General features: G+C 36.4%; 2 protein-coding genes and 1 long non-coding RNA gene across 4 annotated transcripts; 2 read left to right on the forward strand and 1 right to left on the reverse strand.

Moving 5' to 3' along the window:
• Positions 1-379: 379 nt before the first annotated feature.
• On the reverse strand, positions 380-7,050 carry LOC131776678 (thymidylate synthase-like). The gene is given in 11 exon segments (XM_059092896.2): positions 380-400; positions 403-468; positions 470-520; positions 708-779; positions 999-1,073; positions 1,370-1,386; positions 1,389-1,469; positions 1,879-2,070; positions 4,852-5,064; positions 5,455-5,634; positions 6,934-7,050. Coding segments are annotated over 10 exon segments (945 nt in total). The 5' UTR covers positions 5,612-5,634; positions 6,934-7,050.
• A 5,068-nt stretch (positions 7,051-12,118) lies between these two features.
• Positions 12,119-13,970, forward strand: LOC136283154 (uncharacterized). Of its 2 annotated transcripts, none has more exons than XR_010718598.1 (2): positions 12,119-12,277; positions 13,783-13,970. It is a non-coding gene; the product is annotated as an uncharacterized lncRNA (long non-coding RNA). The 2 variants fall into 2 exon arrangements; XR_010718599.1 differs by having other exon boundaries at positions 13,811-13,970.
• A 1,101-nt stretch (positions 13,971-15,071) lies between these two features.
• LOC136283153 (uncharacterized) lies at positions 15,072-18,543 on the forward strand. The gene is made up of 3 exons (XM_066171508.1): positions 15,072-15,263; positions 16,141-16,199; positions 17,540-18,543. Exons 1-3 carry the CDS (start codon positions 15,080-15,082, stop codon positions 17,696-17,698), a joined length of 402 nt encoding a protein of 133 aa, XP_066027605.1. The 5' UTR covers positions 15,072-15,079; the 3' UTR covers positions 17,699-18,543.
• The last annotated feature ends 1,900 nt before the right edge of the window (positions 18,544-20,443 follow it).

Consider the following 20,443-nt stretch of genomic DNA (forward strand, 5'->3'; position numbering starts at 1 on the left):
ATGACCCCATGCTCAAGACAGTACAAAAAAGAGATCACTTTTAATACCAACTGTGCAGAAATAGGAAAGTGTACACTCTATTCTAGAAAAATACTGTTCGCAAATTGTAACATTTTCATTTTCAGTGTATGATTTTAAGTATCAAATAAGATCAGTTCTGCTTGAAATAGTTTGCAATATTTGACAAATGTCCTTCTTCCTTTTCTTTTCCTTTTCGTTTTTTTTTTTTTCAAGGACCATTCTCTAATTTGTGAATGAAGAAGTTTAGCTTGAAACCTTGAGGGCTTTAACAATCATGTATAATGCCGTATTCTTTTAACAAAACATGGTCCAATTAAGATTAATTTAAAGAGTAATGTATTCACAAGTGCATTGAACTTTAGACAGCCATTTGCATTTTGGAATAGTTGGGTGTGGGTCGTATCCAGTGATCTTAACTTTATCAAGCGAGAAGCTGTCAATATCTTGGGACATCATGTGCAATCTCTAAGGTTGGAAATGGGCGAGGCTCCCTTTTAAGCTGTGGAAACAAAAATTTCATGTGGTAAAATATCAGATGAAACAAACGTGTCTGTAAATTTCCTTTACAGATAGGGTGACAATCGTATTTGAGGCAATGGAGACTGAGATCAAGTTTTCACTGAGTTATGTTTTTTATTTGTCAAACACCATACAACCTTTCTTCCCTTTTGTGTAAATGTTCTCACCTGTTTCTTCAAAGCTTCAATGTGATTCAGGTACACATGTGCATCTCCCAGCGTGTGCACAAAGTCACCAGGCTAGAGAGAACCATTGATGGTAAAATTTATTTCAGTGGGCCGAAAAATTAAAATCAGTTGATGGTCAAGATGTTTGATTCTAGGTTTACCAAGTTGTCTGTGCTTGAAAGCTGGAGAGAGTCCCTTTGTCATGTCACAGGCCACATGTACAACACATACTTAGTGACAAAAAATTACAATATTTATCAACAAAATGCATTGAAAAGATAAGGATCTCACCTTCAAACCACAGACATGGGCAATCATGTAGGTCAGCAGTGAATAGCTAGCAATATTAAAAGGTACTCCAAGACCCTGGAAATGAAAAAAATCCATTATGCAATATAAGATTGTTTCTACCTTTCCCAAAGTGTCTTTTGATACTCTGAACATCTACACATAGCTCTAAATTAAGAATTAGGTTTGATCACTAATCATTCAATTCAACATTTTATTTAGTAGTGAGTCTATTCTGCAAAAGTGCCAGGTAAGGCACTCTGGTTCAATCTCCTCTCTCCGAGTTTGATAGATCTTGATGAAAATTTTACACAAAGACAGGACCACAACAAAGTAATTGTGATCTTCTCAACTATTCCTTGCAGATTACATACCATGTCCCCAGATCTTGATAAAGCTGACAGGAAAGTTCTCCATTACAGACATAGAACTGGACAAATGAGTGACATGGCGGAAGAGCCATGTTAGGTAAATCTGTTGATTGAAGGAGCAACATTTACAAATAATTATCATTTTTCTAAAGAGCACATAAGCTGAATAATCCACAGTATTATTTAAATTTTAAGTTACGGGAGGTTGAAATTGTCTCAAACATAATTATTTCTTTTTTCAAGAGATTTTACCAGAAGACAAAGCAGATTTTCTGTTAAGGGAGTCATGCCTGGTTTGAAATGAGTCTTAAAACAATCGAAAGTATCATTTAGATCAATTTATAAATAAATTCATTTTTTCTTTGTCTTTTATTAAGATTCCTCAAAATTATAGCCCTCAAACCCTAAAATTTCATCCCTTCCCCCACTCCCGAAAAAGCTGATTGGAGTTAAATTCTGATTGATTATCAATACACAGGTACGTATAAATAACACTGTTCTGTTTTTATTACCAACAGGATTCCAGGCTGACATTATAATCCGCCTGTTGTCAGGGTTATTTTTTATCTTGTCAATCACATCAGCCAACTGATCCACTCCTTGGCCATCATAGTTTGTATGCATGTTATCATAGGTGGCACCAAAATGACGCCACTGAAATCCATACACTGGACCAAGGTCACCAACTTCTCTGTGTTGCAAACCTAAAAAGTAAAAAGATCATAAACCTGGATGTTTGGTTTGAAAAATGGGCCAAGCCCCATCATAATACCCAACCTGTTTACCCTTTTAACCCCAAAGATCTGATTGTTCATTCTCTCCTCTAGCAGCTACACATTCCATTGCAAATTTGTTACAAGAATTGATGTTGGATCAAGATAACAGCTTCTACCTGATAAGTATTTTCATCACCTGTTTGCCAAATAATGTGTGAATATTATTGGGAAAAGTCACATAATTATTCATCACTTTTAAGTCATGCAATAACCTTATAATAATTATCATGACCAAATTTTTCCATCCCAGATTGTGGGATGGAAAAAATGAAAGTGTGGTCTTCATTGTATTATGATGCAAAGTGAAATTTAGCTATCTTACACTGACAGCTAACTCAATCTAGGATTTTGGCATTTTACTATTATATACTTCCACATCATTAAAATATTTAGGATCAATATTTTGCTTTTTAAGTATGGTACATTAGTTTTTAAATGGCAAGTATTAGATAGGATCATTTTGAGATAGTGGTTTACGGTCAACTCGCCGACGGACCAACTCGCCGACACCAACTCGCCGACGTATAAAATCGAGTAGAGACGTCGGCGAGTTGGTCGTCAATCCAATACAACTTATTAGAAGCTAAACATACAGAAAATTAAACGATATTTAGTAAAAAAACATTGGACATTGGTGAACATCAAACAGAAGCTTAAACATCGGTGAACATTGGTGAACATCACCAATGACTATAACAGCTTAAGACGCGAACGAGTTATTGTGCGACAACAACACCGTAAAGACTCATCATGTCAATCGCTCAGATTTTTAACGAAAACGTAGCTTTCTAGACGAGATCTTTAGTAAAAAGCATTTCTTTTTATTTGCAACAAAGTTTATAAGGATCTTAAGGCGAATAAAGCGAAGTAAACCTCACCAACGACTCTAACAGCTCAAGGCGCGAACGAGTTATTGTGTGACAACAACACCGTAAAGACTCATCATGTCAATCGGTCAGATTTTTAAAGGAAACTTGGCTTTATAGACAAGATCTTTAGTAAAAAGCAATTATTTTTATTTGCAACGAAGTTTATAAGGGTCTCAAGGCGAATAAAGTAAAGTAAACATCACCAATGACTCTAACAGCTTCAAACACGAACGAGTTATTGTATGACAACAACACTGTAAAGACTCATCATGACAATCGGTCAGATTTTTTAACGAAAACTTGGCTTTCTGGCCTCGTTTGAAAACAGCTGTGCGCCAGAAAACAAGGTCTTTAATCGCCTCGAGGCTCTCCACAGAAAACCGTCACTTTCGATTGCATTTTACAAAAGATCTCGTCTAGAAAGCCAAGTTTTCGTTAAAAAATCTGAGCGATTGACATGATGAGTCTTTACGGTGTTGTTGTCACACAATAACTCGTTTGCGTCTGAAGCTGTTAGAGTCGTTAGTGATGTTTACTTCGCTTTATTCGCCTTAAGATCCTTATAAACTTTGTTGCAAATAAAAAGAATTGCTTTTTACTAAAGATCTTGTCTAGAAAGCCAAGTTTTCGTTAAAAAAACTGAGCGATTGACATGCTGAGTCTTAACGGTGTTGTTGTCACACAATAACTCGTTCGCGTCTTAAGCTGTTATAGTCATTGGTGATGTTCACCAATGTTCACCGATGTTTAAGCTTCTGTTTGATGTTCACCAATGTTCGCCAGTGTTTTTTTACTAAATATCGTTTACTTCTCTGTATGTTTAACTTCTAATAAGTTGTATTGGATTGACGACCAACTCGCCGACGTCTCTACTCGATTTTATACGTCGGCGAGTTGGCGTCAGCGAGTTGGTCCGTCGGCGAGTTGACTGGTTACCGAGATAGTAATTTCAATGATGGTGAGATCTGCAGATATAAATTTATGTTAAGTTTTTTATTTATTTTATTTCAGTTGTTTTAAAGGGCATTAGATCATATCAAGATGTATATTGTGCTATAGAAGTATTAAAATTATTGTTATTCACAATTATTAAATTTCAAAAAATGAAAGTGTGGCCTTTTTTGTTTTATGTTGTAAAAGTGAAACTTTACCATCTTACACTAAGATGTATATTGTGCTATAGAAGTAATTATTGTTATTCACAATTATTAAATTTCAAAAAATGAAAGTGTGGCCTTTTTTGTATTATGTTGTAAAAGTGAAACTCTGCCATCTTACACTGACAGCTATTTGCTGGTAAATGAAACAAACTTGTTCCATTTTCATGTCGAAATTACCTTGTTTGTCAAGAAATTTCCTTGAGTCATTTGCATCCCAGATACGAATTCCCTTCTTGCACAACTCATTTGCATTTGTACAACCACTGACAAACCAAAGAAGCTCATCGGCAATTCCCTGCCAAAATACTCACTTTGTTGTTAGAAGGTGAAATACATTGTTGCATAGACTAAATCTCATCTGGACCCCAAAATGGAGTGGGTTCCTGTACCTGTGACTGATATTTTGTATCTCCAGATACAAAGTTATGTTCAGTGTTTTAATTGTTCGGTTTACTTATTTTATTTCAGTTGTTTTAAAGGGCATAAGATCATATCCATATGTATATTGCACTATATAAGTATTAAAATTATTTATTATTCACAATTACTAAATTTCAAAATATGAAAGTTTGGTCTTTATTATATTATGTTGTAAAAGTGAAACTTTACCATCTTACACCAACAGCTATTTGCTGGTAATTAAATGAAACAAATTTGTTCTATTTTCAATTTGAAATTACCTTGTTTGTCAAGAAATTCCCTTGAGCCATTTGCATCCCAGATATGAATTCCCTTCCTGCTCAACTCATTTGCATTTGTACAACCACTGACAAACCAAAGAAGCTCCTCGGCGACTCCACGCCAAAACACTTTCTTTGTTGTTAGAAGAGGAAATACATTGTTACGTAGACTAAATCTCATCTGGGCTCCAAAAATGGAGAGGGTTCCTGTACCTGTGAGTGGTTATGGATACTGGTAATTTAGAACAAATTACTCACTATACACTTGTTGACTGTAGTTTTGTATTCACAAATTGCTTGAGTAAAATGTTAACTCTCAATCACCAAAAGCTGAGATAATTTTGGTAGGAATGTTTTTTACCTTGTGATGTGCAGGCCAACAAGCTTCTAAAAGGTCAGATTTCTTGATCTATCACCACTTAAGATTTTCAAGCCTATTCTTTTCCTTGCAGAAGTAATTTCACTTTGAAAAATTTACTTTTATTGTTCCAACAATATTTTGTTATTGTTCAAAGGTGATGATCATGCATGCTCTAAAGCATGTTAAAAATTCTTTGACTAGTAAACAGTATGGCGCTGTATATTTTTGATCTTCCATCTCACCTGTTCTGTCATCTTTCTTTGACCCATGATCAATGATGTGTTGAATTAACTCCAGGTACTGCATTTCATCATGTTTTTGTGTCTTCATAGGTTCTTTCTTCGGTATGCAAGTTTCAGCATTGTCATTATTCATACATGTATCGGTGCCTGACAACATCCTGATGCAGTTGTATTAAAAGCCTTGTAGAGAGACAAGTCTGACTGTGAGTGAAATGTGTCAATCTGCTTAATTTGTACCCTTTTTTCCCAGCTTGAACTCTTTAACCTTTAAGAGTGACTACTGTCCTTTTTCCCCTTACAATGTCACCCCCAAAGCAAACACTTTTAAGGTCTTGAGAATAAAGGAAATGATCACCATATAAAGAAGCTCTTGATTGTTGAACAAATTCTTCTTGTCAGCATCTCAGGAAATATACAGAAAATAGTACGGAGAGTATGCATACCGATGTTAGGGTGTTAGGGGTGAAGTATATTTCAGAGATTTTCATCCACCCGAAGGGAAAACAAGGCTTCTCAAGCAATGCTTCCCCAGGCCTCCCAGCATACCATAAAATGTTCAAACAGTTATTCAGTACCCATTTATACTTCTTAGTGGAAATCTGCTTGCAGTCCTTTTATTTAGCAATGCAATGGAATGCTCCATTGACTGAGCTCTTGCATCATATGTCTGAATACATTTGTTATAAGACACAAATTTTTTGATTATTTTTAGTACATGTACTTTGTAGAGGTAATCACATGATTTCGAATGCAATTTGGAATAAATAAGCGCGAGTAAAATTTTTCGAAGACTAACAAAGTTGTACGAGCCCGTAGAGCGAGTGCAATTTGTAGTTATTCATTCCAAATTGCACGTGAAAAATCATGTCATTACGTATTAATGATATACATGAAAAAATACGAGATAGCTTATCACAATTATCCAGAAGCAAAGCGCGCGTATCAAGTGCAAAAATAATTTATTGAAACCATGCGAGTGACATTGTGCGTTCGGTCAAAACAACCGCGTGTCTTATTGAAGTTAGAATCGAGCGTGCAGGATAAATCAGCAGATACATTTAGCCATGCAAGAGATTCCAGTAATAAAAACGATATATGCTAAGTGCTGAATTATTGATGTCAGAAGAATGGCTACAGATCTGCTTTTAGCGAGCGCGTTCGTTTTACGTCCTTTGTCCCTTTCACAGAACTCCAATTGTTCGACAGCCGGGGTTTTCATAAGAAGCCGGTTACTGGCTGTCTATACTGCCGCCTGTAAGACCTTTGCAAGAAAGCTCTCGTGTTTGGGTTTTATGTGCACAGCCGCCGAGATACTTCACCATCGGCATTGCTTATCGAAGTTATCGAAACCCCCGACAACAGCATAATATTTTAAAACATTAAATTAATTTCCGATCTTGTCATTGAACTTCTCTCGAGCATTTTTTGGGCTCTCTACAGCGAAAATGATCAAATCATCAAATTATCAAACCTACTCACCTCGTACCAAACGTTTCGAATGATGAACTCACAGAATAATGTTCCAATTTGGCGGGAAAATAAGTAAGTAGGTCATGTATGAGGAATTATTATGTCCTATACTTTACATGCATATAATGTCCTATACTTTACATATAATATCCTACACACATATGTAGTGCAAAACAAGACTAGATACAGCCATACACAGCTATACAGCGCAATAAAGAGCCATAAACAGCTATACAGGGCTATGAACAGCTATACACAGCTATACACAGCTATACAAGGCCATGTAAGGCTATACACAGCTATAAAGAGCTATACAGAACTATACACAACTATACATAAATTGCCTTTTTTACGTGTTTATTTCTTTGATAACACACTTTTAAAACAAGTAAAAGAGAGAATGCCGTCAATGAGGGAATGCAGAACTATCACTGATATACGAGAAATTCAGAAAACTATTGTGGTTCAATTGCTGACATTTGAATTAACAACTAAGTATTGAATAACATTTTTCGTTTAGCTCTGCAGGTTTTCTACAATCACTTGAGCACTTAAGTGGTATTTACAGCCTATTCCGGAATAAGAATTCAATAAATTTTAAGAAAATCCATTTTATGGCATTTTTATACTCATCATGATGAAAAACTGATCCTTGAGTAACGTGTAACAATAAAATTATTAAAAGTAACGCTATTTCAATTCAAAGCCTGCAGAAATTATTGGTGTGCATAGCTCTGTTTAGGTGCATATAGTTCTGTATAGCTGCATATATCCCTGTATAGTTATGTATAGCCCTGTAAAGGTGTGTATAGCCTTGTATTGCTGTGTTTAGCTCTGTATAACTATATATAGCCCTGTATAGCTGTGTATATCCCTGTACAGCCATGTATTGCTGGGTATATCTCTTTATAGCTGTGTACAGCTCTGTATAGGTGTGTAGAGCCCTTTATAGTCCTGTTCAGGTGTGTATAGCTCTGTATATCCGTGTACAGCTTTGCATTGCTGTGTATAGCCCTGTATAACTATGTATAGCCCTGTATAGCTGTGCATATCCCTGTACAGCCATGTCTAGTTGGGTATAGCCCTGTGTAGCTGTGTATAGCCTTGTATAGCTGCGTATAGCTCTGTATAGCTGTGTATAGCCCTGTATAGCTGTGCATGGCACTGTATAGCTATGTGTAGTCCTGCATTGCTGTGTATAACCCTGTATAGCTGTGTATAGCTCTGTACAGCCGTTTATAGCTGGGTATAGCCCTGTACAGCCGTGTATAGCTGGGTATAGCCCTGTATAGCTTTGTATAGCCTTGTATAGCTGTGTTTAGCTCTTTCTAGCTGTGTATAGCCCTGTATAGCTGCGCATTGCTCTGTATAGTTATGTATATCTCTGTATAGCTGCCAGAAATTTTTGATCAGTAGAGCGTAGCGTACGTGAACATTTACGATAACTAAGTAATTCCGTGATATATAATGGTGCCATACCATTTAGGGCCTTATAAACTAACAATAAAACTTTAAAAAGAATACGAAAGTGAACAGGTAACCAATGAAGTTGAATCAATACAGGGGTGATATGATCAAATTTCTTGGTTAAAGTAACGACACGAGCAACCGTGTTTTGCACAGACTGCAAACTACTTATCATATGCTTAGGGAGGCCATACAATAAAGAGTTACAATAATCTAGTTTTGAACTAATAAATGCATGAACAAGAATTTCCGTAGTTTCCTCAGTGAGGTTGATTCGCTCCTGTGATTGAAGGGCTACTTTACGTTGAAGATTCCACCACTAACTGATTTTTGCGTACATGACCGTACATGGAATTTATTTGCACTTGTAGTAATATAGTCAACTGAAAAATTAAATTAATATGACAAAGAAGGTTATTACACATGTCGATTTCGGTTGAAGCGACGGGAAAAATATTATACTTACAATTTGTGTTCCATATGCGGCTAGTAAGCTTCGAAGTGCGATCTGTGGTGACACTTTTGAAATGTAAGTTGCGTAACGAACTTCTAGGTTTTTAAATAATTAGTCACCTGATCTATTTTTGCCGCGTTGCGCTAAGATAATTAAATATTCACAAAAAAAATGACAAACGGCTTGAGAAATGCAAATCAGAGGTACTTCCTAATTTTAGAAATGTTCCTTAAGTGGTAGTACGACGTTTTGCAGATCTTATTTACATGTTCCACCATATTACAGCATTCGTCAAATATGACACCAAGATTCCTAGCTGAAGATTTGGGGAGTATTTGTTCATCACCAACTGACACATATGAATTTCAGTTCAGTTTTCTCCTGATTGAGCTTTAGCATGTTGTTTGTCATCCACCAGTCAATATCCTTGACACATAGCTCAACAGATGTCTTAGCTTGAGCGAGGTCAGCAAAGCAGTCAGTTTTAAAAGAAATGTAAAGTTGAGAATCATCAGCATACAAGTGGTACTGTAGCCTATGAAAATTGATAATATCAGCAATCGGAGATGTATATAATAAATACAGCAAGGAACCTAACACAGATCCTTGAGGCACCCCATGTGCTAAACAACGTTGTGATGACTGACAATCTTCAATTTGCACAAACTGTTTGCGAGATTTAAGATACGAATCAAACCAAGCAAGGCCATTACCCTTTATACCAAAACGATGGGAGAGTCTAGATAACAGTATCAAATGGTCAACCGTATCAAAGGCTGAGGACAAGTCGAGTAGAAGGAGTATAACCGACTTGTTATCATCAACGGCACGCAGTATGTCATTTTGTACTTTTAGTAAGGCCGTCTCAGTCGAGTGCAAGACCTTGAAGGCAGACTGATACATCACATCTAGATGGTATGTCTTTACATGGTCAGTCAATTGTTCAGCAACGGCTTTCTCAATGATCTTTGATATTAGTGTCAGATTGGAGATAGGACGAAAATTTGAAAACTGTTTGAAGTCAGCATCAGGTTTCTTCAGGGACGGAGATAAAGCAGCGACTTTCAGTGCATTAGGCATTCTGCCAGTTGAGAGAGACAGATTGACAAACTTAGTTATCGTAGGTAGCAACACCGAGAAACAGCCCTTTAGAACCATTGCAGGTAAAGGATCCAAAACACATGACTTAGAAGAGAGCTTACACGCAAACACCTTTACTTCCTCTTGGCTAACCTCTCTAAAGTTATTGAACTCCACAGGACATGTTAGTGGTATTGGACGAAAGGGGCCCTACGATGATATTCCTCTGAACAAGTTTAGAGTGAATTTTATCAATCTTGTTAATAAAGAAATCAGCAAATGAATTTGCCAGAGCAGAATTATCAACAGAGGGTGGATAACGCTTCTCAGATGGTTTTTGAAGTAATTTATTAACAGTCGCGAATAATATCCTTTGATCTGAGGAATGTTCATTGCTGATTGAAGTGTAGTGCGCTGATTTCAATGTAGCAATTAGGTTGTTAACCAAACAGTATTGACGAACATATTGATCCCGGTCCCACTGTAGCCGCGAAACACGCCACCTCCGTTCCAGTCTTCTCTTTTCCTTTTCTCAGCAACGACATCCGATGTATACCACGGTGCAGATGGCCTTACAGTTACCAGACGTTTCTTTTTTTTGTTGGTCCAATAACTGTCGCAGAACCCTATCATACTGATCTACCATCATATCTAAGTCAGTAGCTTGATCTTGTAACAAAGGAGAATCCATAATGTCTTTACAAAAGGAGTCCATATTTAAGGAGTGTAATTTCCGGACGTTTATCAATTTTTTTCTAAATTGAGGTTTCAGAATAGATAACACACAATGAATTGCAAGATGATCCGAAATAACAGGATCCTTAACTTTGGTATCCTTAATAAGTGAGTCATCTGATCTTGTAATGACTAAATCAAGGGTATGGCCACTGGTATGAGTTCCACAATTGACATGTTGTTTCAGATCATATGACTCAAGAAGGTCTGCAAACCGCTTGGCATTAGCATTGTCAGGATCATCCATGTGGAAATTGAAGTCACCCGTTATCAATAAACATCCCGAAGGCTCAGCAGCAATTTGCTCTAGTAATCTAGAGAACTCTTCAAAGAAAAGTAAACAGGAGTTGTTGTCGGGTGGACGATAAATAACCAGGATCCTAATACACTGAAGACTTCTTAGACGGACATCCATGAATTCAAATGACTGAAAGGTGTCACACATTGAGGAGTTGATATCAAGATTGTCTTTAAATAATACACCAACTCCTCCTCCCCTGGAATGAGATCTTGGAACATGTAGGAACCTATAGCCGGTAGGACACAAATATCCCACTTCAACATCATCGGTATTTCCAGGTCGCAGCCATGTTTCTGCCAAAGCCATAATATCAATATCATTGTCCACAACATAGTCTTTCACTATCATCGCCTTATTCTTAACTGATCTTACATTAAGCAGGCAAAGCTGAACACAGCAGGAAATATAACTGCGAGATATAAAATCAGTTTGTCGTTGAACATTTCTCAAGTTGTCCAAGCCACACAAACGCGGTGAAACACGAGTGGCATTAGCAGGATAACAGTTTGTCGGACGTCGATTACTAATTACAACTGGAATAGCAGTGGGACCAGGATTAGTTGTAAAGCTGTTTATTACCCTGTATAGTTGTGTATCCTTGTATAGCTGTGTATAGCTCTGTGTAGCTGTGTATAGCCCTGTATAGCTGTGTATATCTTTGTATCGCTGTATAGATTTGTATGGCCCTGTATAGCTGTGTATAGCTGTGTATAGCTCTGTTTAGCAGGTAATTTAATGTTAACAACTGAGTTGAAAACGTAAATTGGCCACCGTAAAGAATAAAAAAGCTGACGTTTCGAGCGTTAGCCCCTCGTCAGAGTGAATTATCTGCTATACTCTCCCATCGACGCAGCACCACAGTTTCTTTAGAAACTTACCCCCTTTATAACTCTGTTTAACTGTGTGTAGTACAGCTGTTTATAGCCCTGTATAGCTGTTTATAGCTGTCTGTATTGCGCTATATAGCTGTGTATGGTTATATGTGTGTGTAGGATATTATACGTAAAGTATAGGACATTATATGAATGTAAACTATAGGACATAATATGTATTGGGGTGACAAACTTGAGCTGACCATGATCTTACCGCTGACAAGGTGCCAAAATGACCCTGGGCTCGAGATTAAGAGAGAGGTCAACATGATTCAAGATGGGTCAGCATTAGATTCCATCCACCAAAACCACCTTGGTCGAGAGGGACTGAGATGGAATGATGGAAAAAAATTACGAAGCTACGACAACATGCCGACTTATCCCGATGACCCAAGTGTATTATTTGTTTGGGAAATTGCGTCAAAACTTTTTACTAAAGAAATGGTAAGTATTAATTTATTGTTCGATTGTAGTATTATAAAACATTTTACGCAATTTTATGCAGATATTTCACGTATTTAAAAGGTGCTTAGATGTTACGTAGTTTTGGTGGATGTCATTAGGGAACATCCACTAAAACTTTGACCAAAACCATCAACAATATATTTTTTAAATTTTATCTATAGCCATTGTTAGATGTTCAGGGAGACAAAATATTTATACCACTAATTAGCAGTTAGTGCTCTGGCTAATTATTTTTTATGGTGCACAATTGCTGACCGACCAAACGTTCATAATGATTATCATAACTCTTAACACATAGAATAAGGTGGTTTTGGTGGATGTTTCTCTCCATCCACCAAAACCACCACAGAAATTTCTGCTACTTCCTTACAGAAGACTGATGTGACCTGCTATTTGGAGTACATAACCACAATCTATTTCTTTGTATGTAGAGATATTTTGGAAAGTTCTTGAGTCAGCACCTTTTATTATTGAAACCATAATCATAACATGGTGCATAATATAGAATACAAAAGGTTCTGGTGTGGTAATCATGTAATCTTGAAACAGGAGAGTTTTTAACTGACCTAAACTGATTTAAACAAACATTTGCAACAAAATTCCAGGTCCAGAAATTTCTTCCACTATTTCCGCCAAAATCATAACCTTTAAGTACACCAAATCAGCACATTAGTAATTGTTATCAGGGGTCTGAAAATCCTATAAATCTTTCACATTTATTTCAAGTAACCTTTAATTTCACATGGATGAATAAGTATACACTCAACATGCAGAATGTCTTACAGTTTACAAACTATTTCCCTTTTTATGGATAGACAGTGAAAGGCCTTTGTCACATTGGTGAATCAAACCATTGTATACCATGCATTTTGTGATAATTGTTTGTTTTTGCTCACAATACCCAGAAAAATGGAGGGGATAAATTTAAATAGCAAATTCTATGGTTAAAATTAAATAACATTGGAAGATCAAATTAACTTTGTACTGTTTAAAATTCAGTTTTGGTTTCTTGCTTATTCCAGCCTCTTGATATTCAAAAGCATTCCTTGTCATTTTTGTGTTCTTCTGTGTACATAACTTGAAAAATAAACACAGAGAAAGGAAACTACAAAGGATTAAACTTGAAGCTAAAGCAAAGTTTAAGTTGAGCCATAGCTGATCCAAATACTGAGCACTTTGTATTTTAACCCATTTAGCAGTAAAGTTTATCTATATGTCTGCCAGCTTGTCACAAGTCTTACCCCTCTCCTTCAAAAGTCTCTATAAATAAATTTTTCTTTGTGGTCCCTAATTGATGATTAGTATATTACAGCTCCTCAATTTTCCTCTCTCAAGTCAAGGTAACTCTAAATTTAACAAAGTAATGAACTTGATAAAACTCAAACTATAACTCAGCTGGCTGCTACTTGCAACCTTAATTTCTAGATATCAGTATACAATAATCAATATGTTATAAATAAGAACCCTAATGCTTAATTTTGCAGTGATCACCTTCCTCCTTTTCATTTGCAGACCAGACTGGAACCTCTATGGGTGTGTTTGCTTGTTTTGAGTGGGGATGGAAGAAAAGGAGTCATGCCGCATATCTGATTTATTAAATCGCATTTGTTCTGTTTATACATGAGTAGAACTACCTTGTTCTCTGAAAAAAATAAAATTTCTCGCATTTTTATCTATGCTTCGCAGTCAAACTTCCTTGTGTCTTGGACAAGAAATCTTATTTTCTTGAAAACAAAATCTTTGTTTCCAGCCTTCTGTAATAGGTAAATATAACAGTGTAAGATGAGTGACAGTGTATTTCTCAAGTTATTTTTTGGAATGTGACAAAACGGAAGTGTCATAGCGTGATAAGGAGCAAACATATGATTGCTTGATAGAATGCAAAAAATGCAGAATTGCATATATTTTCTCCTTTGTCAGCAGCATATGTTAGTGAAAAGTTCTTACAATTGTTAACTTCTAAACCATCTTCAATTTAGCCAAGATTGAACTGTTATCACGTTTGTCATAAAAGTATTCTGAGATCAATGTCATATGACCCATTCATGTATTTGACCTTTCAAATTAGCAAGCCATAGTTGACAGAAACACAAAGGTTGAGGATAAAAAGAAATTATTATATACAGTACTTCTTCTGTATCTTTTCGTTTCCTTTTCTCTCCAGCTGTTCAATCTATGCCGTGCTGGCAATTGAACACTTTCCTTCCCAAAATTAGGAAAGGCACACCAGTAAAAAACGAATTTTTGCTCCTTAAATATCTCATGCATCTTCCCCTAGTATTTTATGACTTCTGTCCGAGGAAGGAGGTGTAAGCATTAAATTAACCCGAATGATTCCACGATTGTGGTATCATCCAAGCCATGCCAGAGGACTTGAACTAGACAAACTAGTGAGAATGCACAATAGCGATAGCAAAGCTTTGTAATGCTAAAGAGCTATATCAAATATATATAAATATATGTTCCCGAAACCTTTGACAGCTTTAAAGAAAGAAAACTTCGTCGTCAATCCTGTTTCAAATTCCGCAATAAGTTTAAGCGCCTCATCAACAGAATTTACGTATCCTAAATTATCTGCATGTCTACCATCAATGGTTCGCGACTTAAAATTCTCGCTGTATGCTGTTTCTGTTTGTTCCTCAAGAATCATGGGATTTACAGCTTTTGATGTTCGGCTACATCACTTGCGGATTTCCGAGAATCTTCGGTTATGTTTTGCAAGTCATTAAATATTCCATCTCAGTCCCTCTCGACCGAGGTGGTTTTGGTGGATGGAATCTAATGCTGACCTTCAAGATGGCGGACAAAATGGCGGACAAAATGGCAGAAAAAATTACCCGGATCAGAAAGGAGAGATCATTCCCAGAAATTCCGGGAGTTCCAAACAGAAGCGAACTCATGAAGCCGCTAATATTCCCAAATAGTCAACGAGCCTTCAAAATATTTACTTACTTGGCTACCCTTGGTGAGTATTTAAAGAAGTTTGTGTTTCGACAAGGAGGTTAGGAATCGCGCTTGTTTTTTACTTGAAGAAACCACATGAATCAAAACAATAATTGATAAAATTTCCACACAGCCCCATACTATTATAAAAACAAATCTGTTTTCCCAGTGGCAATGTATTGTTTTTGTCATTGTTTTCTCTATCCAAGAACTGAATGCACAATGTAGTATGGGGCTGTGCGGAAATTTTACCCAATAATTTCATGAGTTTTCAAAACATATGACTGTAAGCGGAGGAACTATGACATGGATGTCTATCATAGGAGGGAGCATTTGTTTGTGGTTCCATAATAGGTAAAAAGAAAGAACTAGGCATGTTGGGCCCTGGAGCTCGAGATCTAAAACCTTGAAATTTTCTCCCTCTTTTGTAACCTTGTGTAGCACAGTAAAACTTCCCTTCTATCTAACGGCCTGTTTGGCTTCTCACTGATAGTAAGAAAATTCATGAGGCACTGGTATTTCAATCCCTACCAGTTTTACTTAATATTATACAAATCTACCCCCCACCCCCCCATTAGATACAATTTCATTAGCTCTTAACCTTACCTTTACAACCCATTACATCAATATGTATATTCTCCATAATGTTCTCTATACATTTCCTAAGGCACTGACAAGGAGCATCTGATTAAAAATTAAGGACTTCTTTTGTTGGTGATCATTTTCTCTATTATTGTGAGTCATATTGCTTGATTCAGGGGTGATATTGTAAGGAGAAATTAGATGCTAGTCACTCTTAGGGATCCAAAGGTTAAAAAGAGAACATTTTTAACCTGAACGATCTAGAGCTTTGTGATGCATTTAGTGGTAATTGTAATTTTTTATTTTCATCCTATCAGGAGCTGGCTTGTATTGTGTATTTATACCCGAGTATGAAGGAGATCATTGCTTTGTTCCAGTAAGTTCATGTTTTGCAACTTATAATTATCTAAACAGAGTAGGAAAGATTGCAAGTTTCAAGCTCTGTAAAGAAATAGAGAAAGAAAAAACATCTTCATCTTACTTATTTAAAAGAAAAACAACTGTAGGCCTATTCTACAATGATAAGAAAATGGAGTGATGATGATGATGATAAAAACAACATAAGAACAGATAAAGGATTTGATATATTAAAGTTCACAAGGCAATCAGGCGAACAATCTGATGTGGTTTGATGCTACTCTGGTTCAAAGATCTAATGAATGTAACTGAGAAGTTACAATTCATAGATCTGAAGGAGTGTCACTACATTGGGTGTATGAATTGTAACTTCTAGGTTACTTTCATTAAATTTTTAAACAAGGGTAGTGTCAAACCATAACAGATAAAGGAATTTCCAGTAAGGAGACCTACACTAGCTTTCCATCAGAAGTTAAGGACATCTTATGATGTTCACTGTTACAAAAAAACTTAAAAGTTACCAAGTAGTTGTAAATGAACCCTTCACATCATCTGTCCCTCTCCACAGCTACATCATTCATTTCCTTGAGCTAGTAGGGAGCTTAACCCTTTCACTCCCAAGATCTCACTAGTAATTCTCCTTACCGACTGTTGTACAATTTTTATGATTTTAGTTCTGAGAATTTGTAACTGAATCAACTGATAATCCCCTAATTGATATTTCTCCTTATTCTTATTGCCTGCTTGAAATCATATGGATATTGTAGGGAGAAACTCTGTCTTGGTCTATGAATTGTAACTTCTAGGTTACTTTCATCAAATCTTTAAACCAGAGTAGTGTCAAACCATTTCAGATAAAAGATTTTTCAATAAGGAGACCTACACCAGCTTTTCACCAGAAGTTAAGGACGTGTTATGATGTTCACTGTTGAAAAAAAAAAAAGAAATAAAAAAGTTAAGTAATTACCAGTATTCTTATATCATACCAAGAAGTGGAACATCAAACCCCTAAGATCCCCTCTCCCTCTCCAAAGCTACATCATTCATTTCCTTGAGCTAGTAGGGAGCTTAAGTATCACATATATGACAAACATCAAAGGGCTAAAGTGAGCATCTTGCTGTCTACTGAAGCATTTTTTAATCCAAAATTGAAATATTTGCATAAACTGTAAATAAGAGATTTTTTCTATTTTTATGCAGCATCGATATGGAAACCTGGTAGAACTAGAATCCTCTTTTTTTCCTGCAATCTGCTGGTAGATATGTTCCGCTTAAACTCACCAATGTTAATCTCCACATCACAGCTGTGTGCTTACAAGTTGACACATACATATAACTCTTGAGTATTTCATTTTTTAGATACGTGAATGGGTACAGAAACAGAAAGGAAAATTTTTGAAAATCCGTCCTGAGGATGAGGAGTATGTTAAACAGCGGACAGCGGAGATGGCAGAAAAAGTTGCCATCGCAGCAAAACAAACAAGTGGGGAAGCAGGGGGGAATATTGGAAAGTCGTGAGTAAAGAAACTATCCAACGGAAATGTAATTGATTGTTAGAAAGTGAACACACTAAAGAGACCTGCAGTATTTAATGGGAAAATGATGCCTCTGGCTTTCAAGTGAATTTGCACAGATTTGAGGACAGATTTTTATGGACAGAGTACCAGAAGTTACATGTAAAGGACACAGCAGAACTACGAGTTGAAGTATCTTACTCGGGCCAGTTGACTTTAGAATGAACAGATGCCAGCTTTAAAAAATAAACAGAGCTCAGTCCAGAGTATTTCTCTCATAAAAAGCATTTACCTATTAACCCTAAGGGTGACTAGCATCTAATTTCTCCTTACAATAATACTGCTGAATTATTCCTCCAAGTTCATGAGAATGATAGGAATGATTACTAACATAAGGAGCTTTGATTGTTAAACAAATTCTCCTTGTCAGCACCATAGGAAATGTATAGAGAGAAGTATGGAGGGTGTGAATTTTGATTTTAGAGTGTAAAGGTAAAAAAGAGCAGGTTTGCTACTTAATTGGCTGAACACATAATCGATTATCAACCAACAGAAAAAACCTTTGGTGATTTGGTGATCATAGATTACTTATTTACTATGGTAAATTCTCTCTTTTTATTATTATTTTTAAGTCACAAATATTAAAAGGTGTGATACTATTTCTCTAAAAATGCAATCAACACTCACCACAGAGTGTACTCACCAGAGCATTGAAGGAGATTTTTGAAAAATTGCTATTTTGGGTGGTAAAGTAATTGCGCTGAAATTTATTCTCGAACAAAATAGAAGTTGGTATACTTTCTGTTCTTTGTATTGATTTGGTGGATTAAAAAAGGGTGGTTTGTTGTGTCTGAGCCCGCAATTTACACTGAGTTTGTCACAAAGGAGAGGAAATTTACCATCTGTTTTTGACGTTTTTTCTTTTTAATCGCTTTTAACGTCATCCCAAACTTGGCCAGAGCGAACAATTTCTCTCTTGAAGAACGATATGCTCAGAATTAAGTGTGATAAGGAACATGTAGTTTATTTTAAGGTGAAGTAAACCATAAATTTGTCGAAATTTGCGCGGCGCTCGAATGAACTTTTAACTTTACTTTTCACAGATAGTTTTTGAGCATATTGCTCTTCAAGGACAATGTGGGCGATGGAGCCGCAAAAAGCGGCATAAGACAGTCAAAACAAAGAAAACAGAAACGACTCTAATGGGTTTACTGTGCTACAAACATAGTTGGCTTACTTTCCCGGCTCTCGAAATAGACAAGATATTCTTGACTTTTATAAAGAGATATTTCTGCTGTACAATAATTTCTTTATTGACCATTCTTGTTCGGTCTAGTTGGCTGGATATGAGCCTCGTTCTTTTTTTTTCCGTTTCTGTGACTTCGTCTCGGTGACCTCACGTTTGGTCAATAACGCATATTTTTATGACACGTACATCGAAATGGTGCCAAGAAAGAGTACGTGTCACGTTATTGATGTTGTGGGTGCGAAGACAAGATGGCCGAAATCACATGAAAAAGATTTCTGTTAGTTTTCAACGCAAACAGCCGAAAAACTTTTTCACCTCTTGGTTACATACGTACCACAAATGAAAAACATCGTAATCGTAGAAACTTTAAGAGGTCATTCTAATTTCCACATCGTTGAAATCAACATTCATTGCCTCAAGACCGAACACTTGTAGACCCCTAGAGAAATACAGTAAAGTTCCACTCATTACGATAATTAAATCATTGTCATGCCACCAAAATTGGTGTTATTCAAAACTAAGCGAGTGATTGTCGCTTTCGAGTTAATTCCATTTTGTTAACCGAGGTTATTAGGTAAACGAAGAACACAAGTTCGAAATTTAAAAAAAGGCAGAAGCTTTAGGTAGAAAATACAAAAATATAATACCTTCTAATATCACAGCGTTGAAATTCATTGAATAACGGCAATTTTAGACATTTAGCCGGTAATTGATATCATTTTTTCAGAATGCGTGAATATTTTGATGAAAAAAATAACGGCGGCTTGAAGTTAAAGTTAAGTTATTGCGCACGAGATTACGGAGGTTTCGTTTCGTTGTCAAGTTTGCCCCAAACTTTTTCAGCACACCTTTACTAAATAATTGACCTTTCTTCTACAAACTCGGAAAACGGGTTGTTAGAACCCGAATCACTAGACCACACATCCCTCTTGTTTAAGATACGCTTGCTCACTGAAATTGAATATACCCCTTCCGAGTTCCAATCTTAAACAAGACTGTTAGGGCAAACCACTCAGTCAATAATTTGTTCAACATTGCACTATCCGAATATTCCTTTAAAACACCATGGAACGCATGTTGAATCGGCTGTTACCCTATGCCACCGTGAGTCTACGCCTCAAAACATCGTCCTGTTTACCCCGATAAAATAAAAAAGATAAAAAGCAGATCAAGGAGCAATTAGGGATCCTAGTTTACGAAGGAAATTGTACATCGTGACAATATATTAATGAAGCGAGGAACCGAAAGAACCGTAAATATCTTGTCAACAAAACCAATATTGATATCCAAATGAGTTCAAAGTTATTACGGTTAAAGCTGTATCGGTTATAATAAATGAGGCCTTATGCTCATCTTCGCCGGGACAAGTATGAAGCGATCGCGAATCAGGGCAATGCCGACAGGACTGCTACGAACCCTAATAATTCCGGCTGACATAACTGATTTGTTAATTATTCTGGGAATAGAAACGTTATCCTTTATGATGCTCGTCCAATCCAA

This window comes from Pocillopora verrucosa, chromosome 8 (genome assembly GCF_036669915.1).
Source record: "Pocillopora verrucosa isolate sample1 chromosome 8, ASM3666991v2, whole genome shotgun sequence".
In the NCBI taxonomy this organism is placed as follows: domain Eukaryota; kingdom Metazoa; phylum Cnidaria; class Anthozoa; order Scleractinia; family Pocilloporidae; genus Pocillopora; species Pocillopora verrucosa.

What these genes read in the sequence shown, in the direction of transcription:
- LOC136283153 (XM_066171508.1), top strand. Translation starts at nt 15,080, where the DNA reads ATGCTGACCTTCAAGATGGCGGACAAAATGGCGGACAAAATGGCAGAA. An exon ending in TACTTACTTGGCTACCCTTG is followed by an intron (nt 15,264 to 16,140) that starts GTGAGTATTTAA and finishes TCATCCTATCAG; the next exon opens with GAGCTGGCTTGTATTGTGTA. An exon ending in GAGATCATTGCTTTGTTCCA is followed by an intron (nt 16,200 to 17,539) that starts GTAAGTTCATGT and finishes TTCATTTTTTAG; the next exon opens with ATACGTGAATGGGTACAGAA.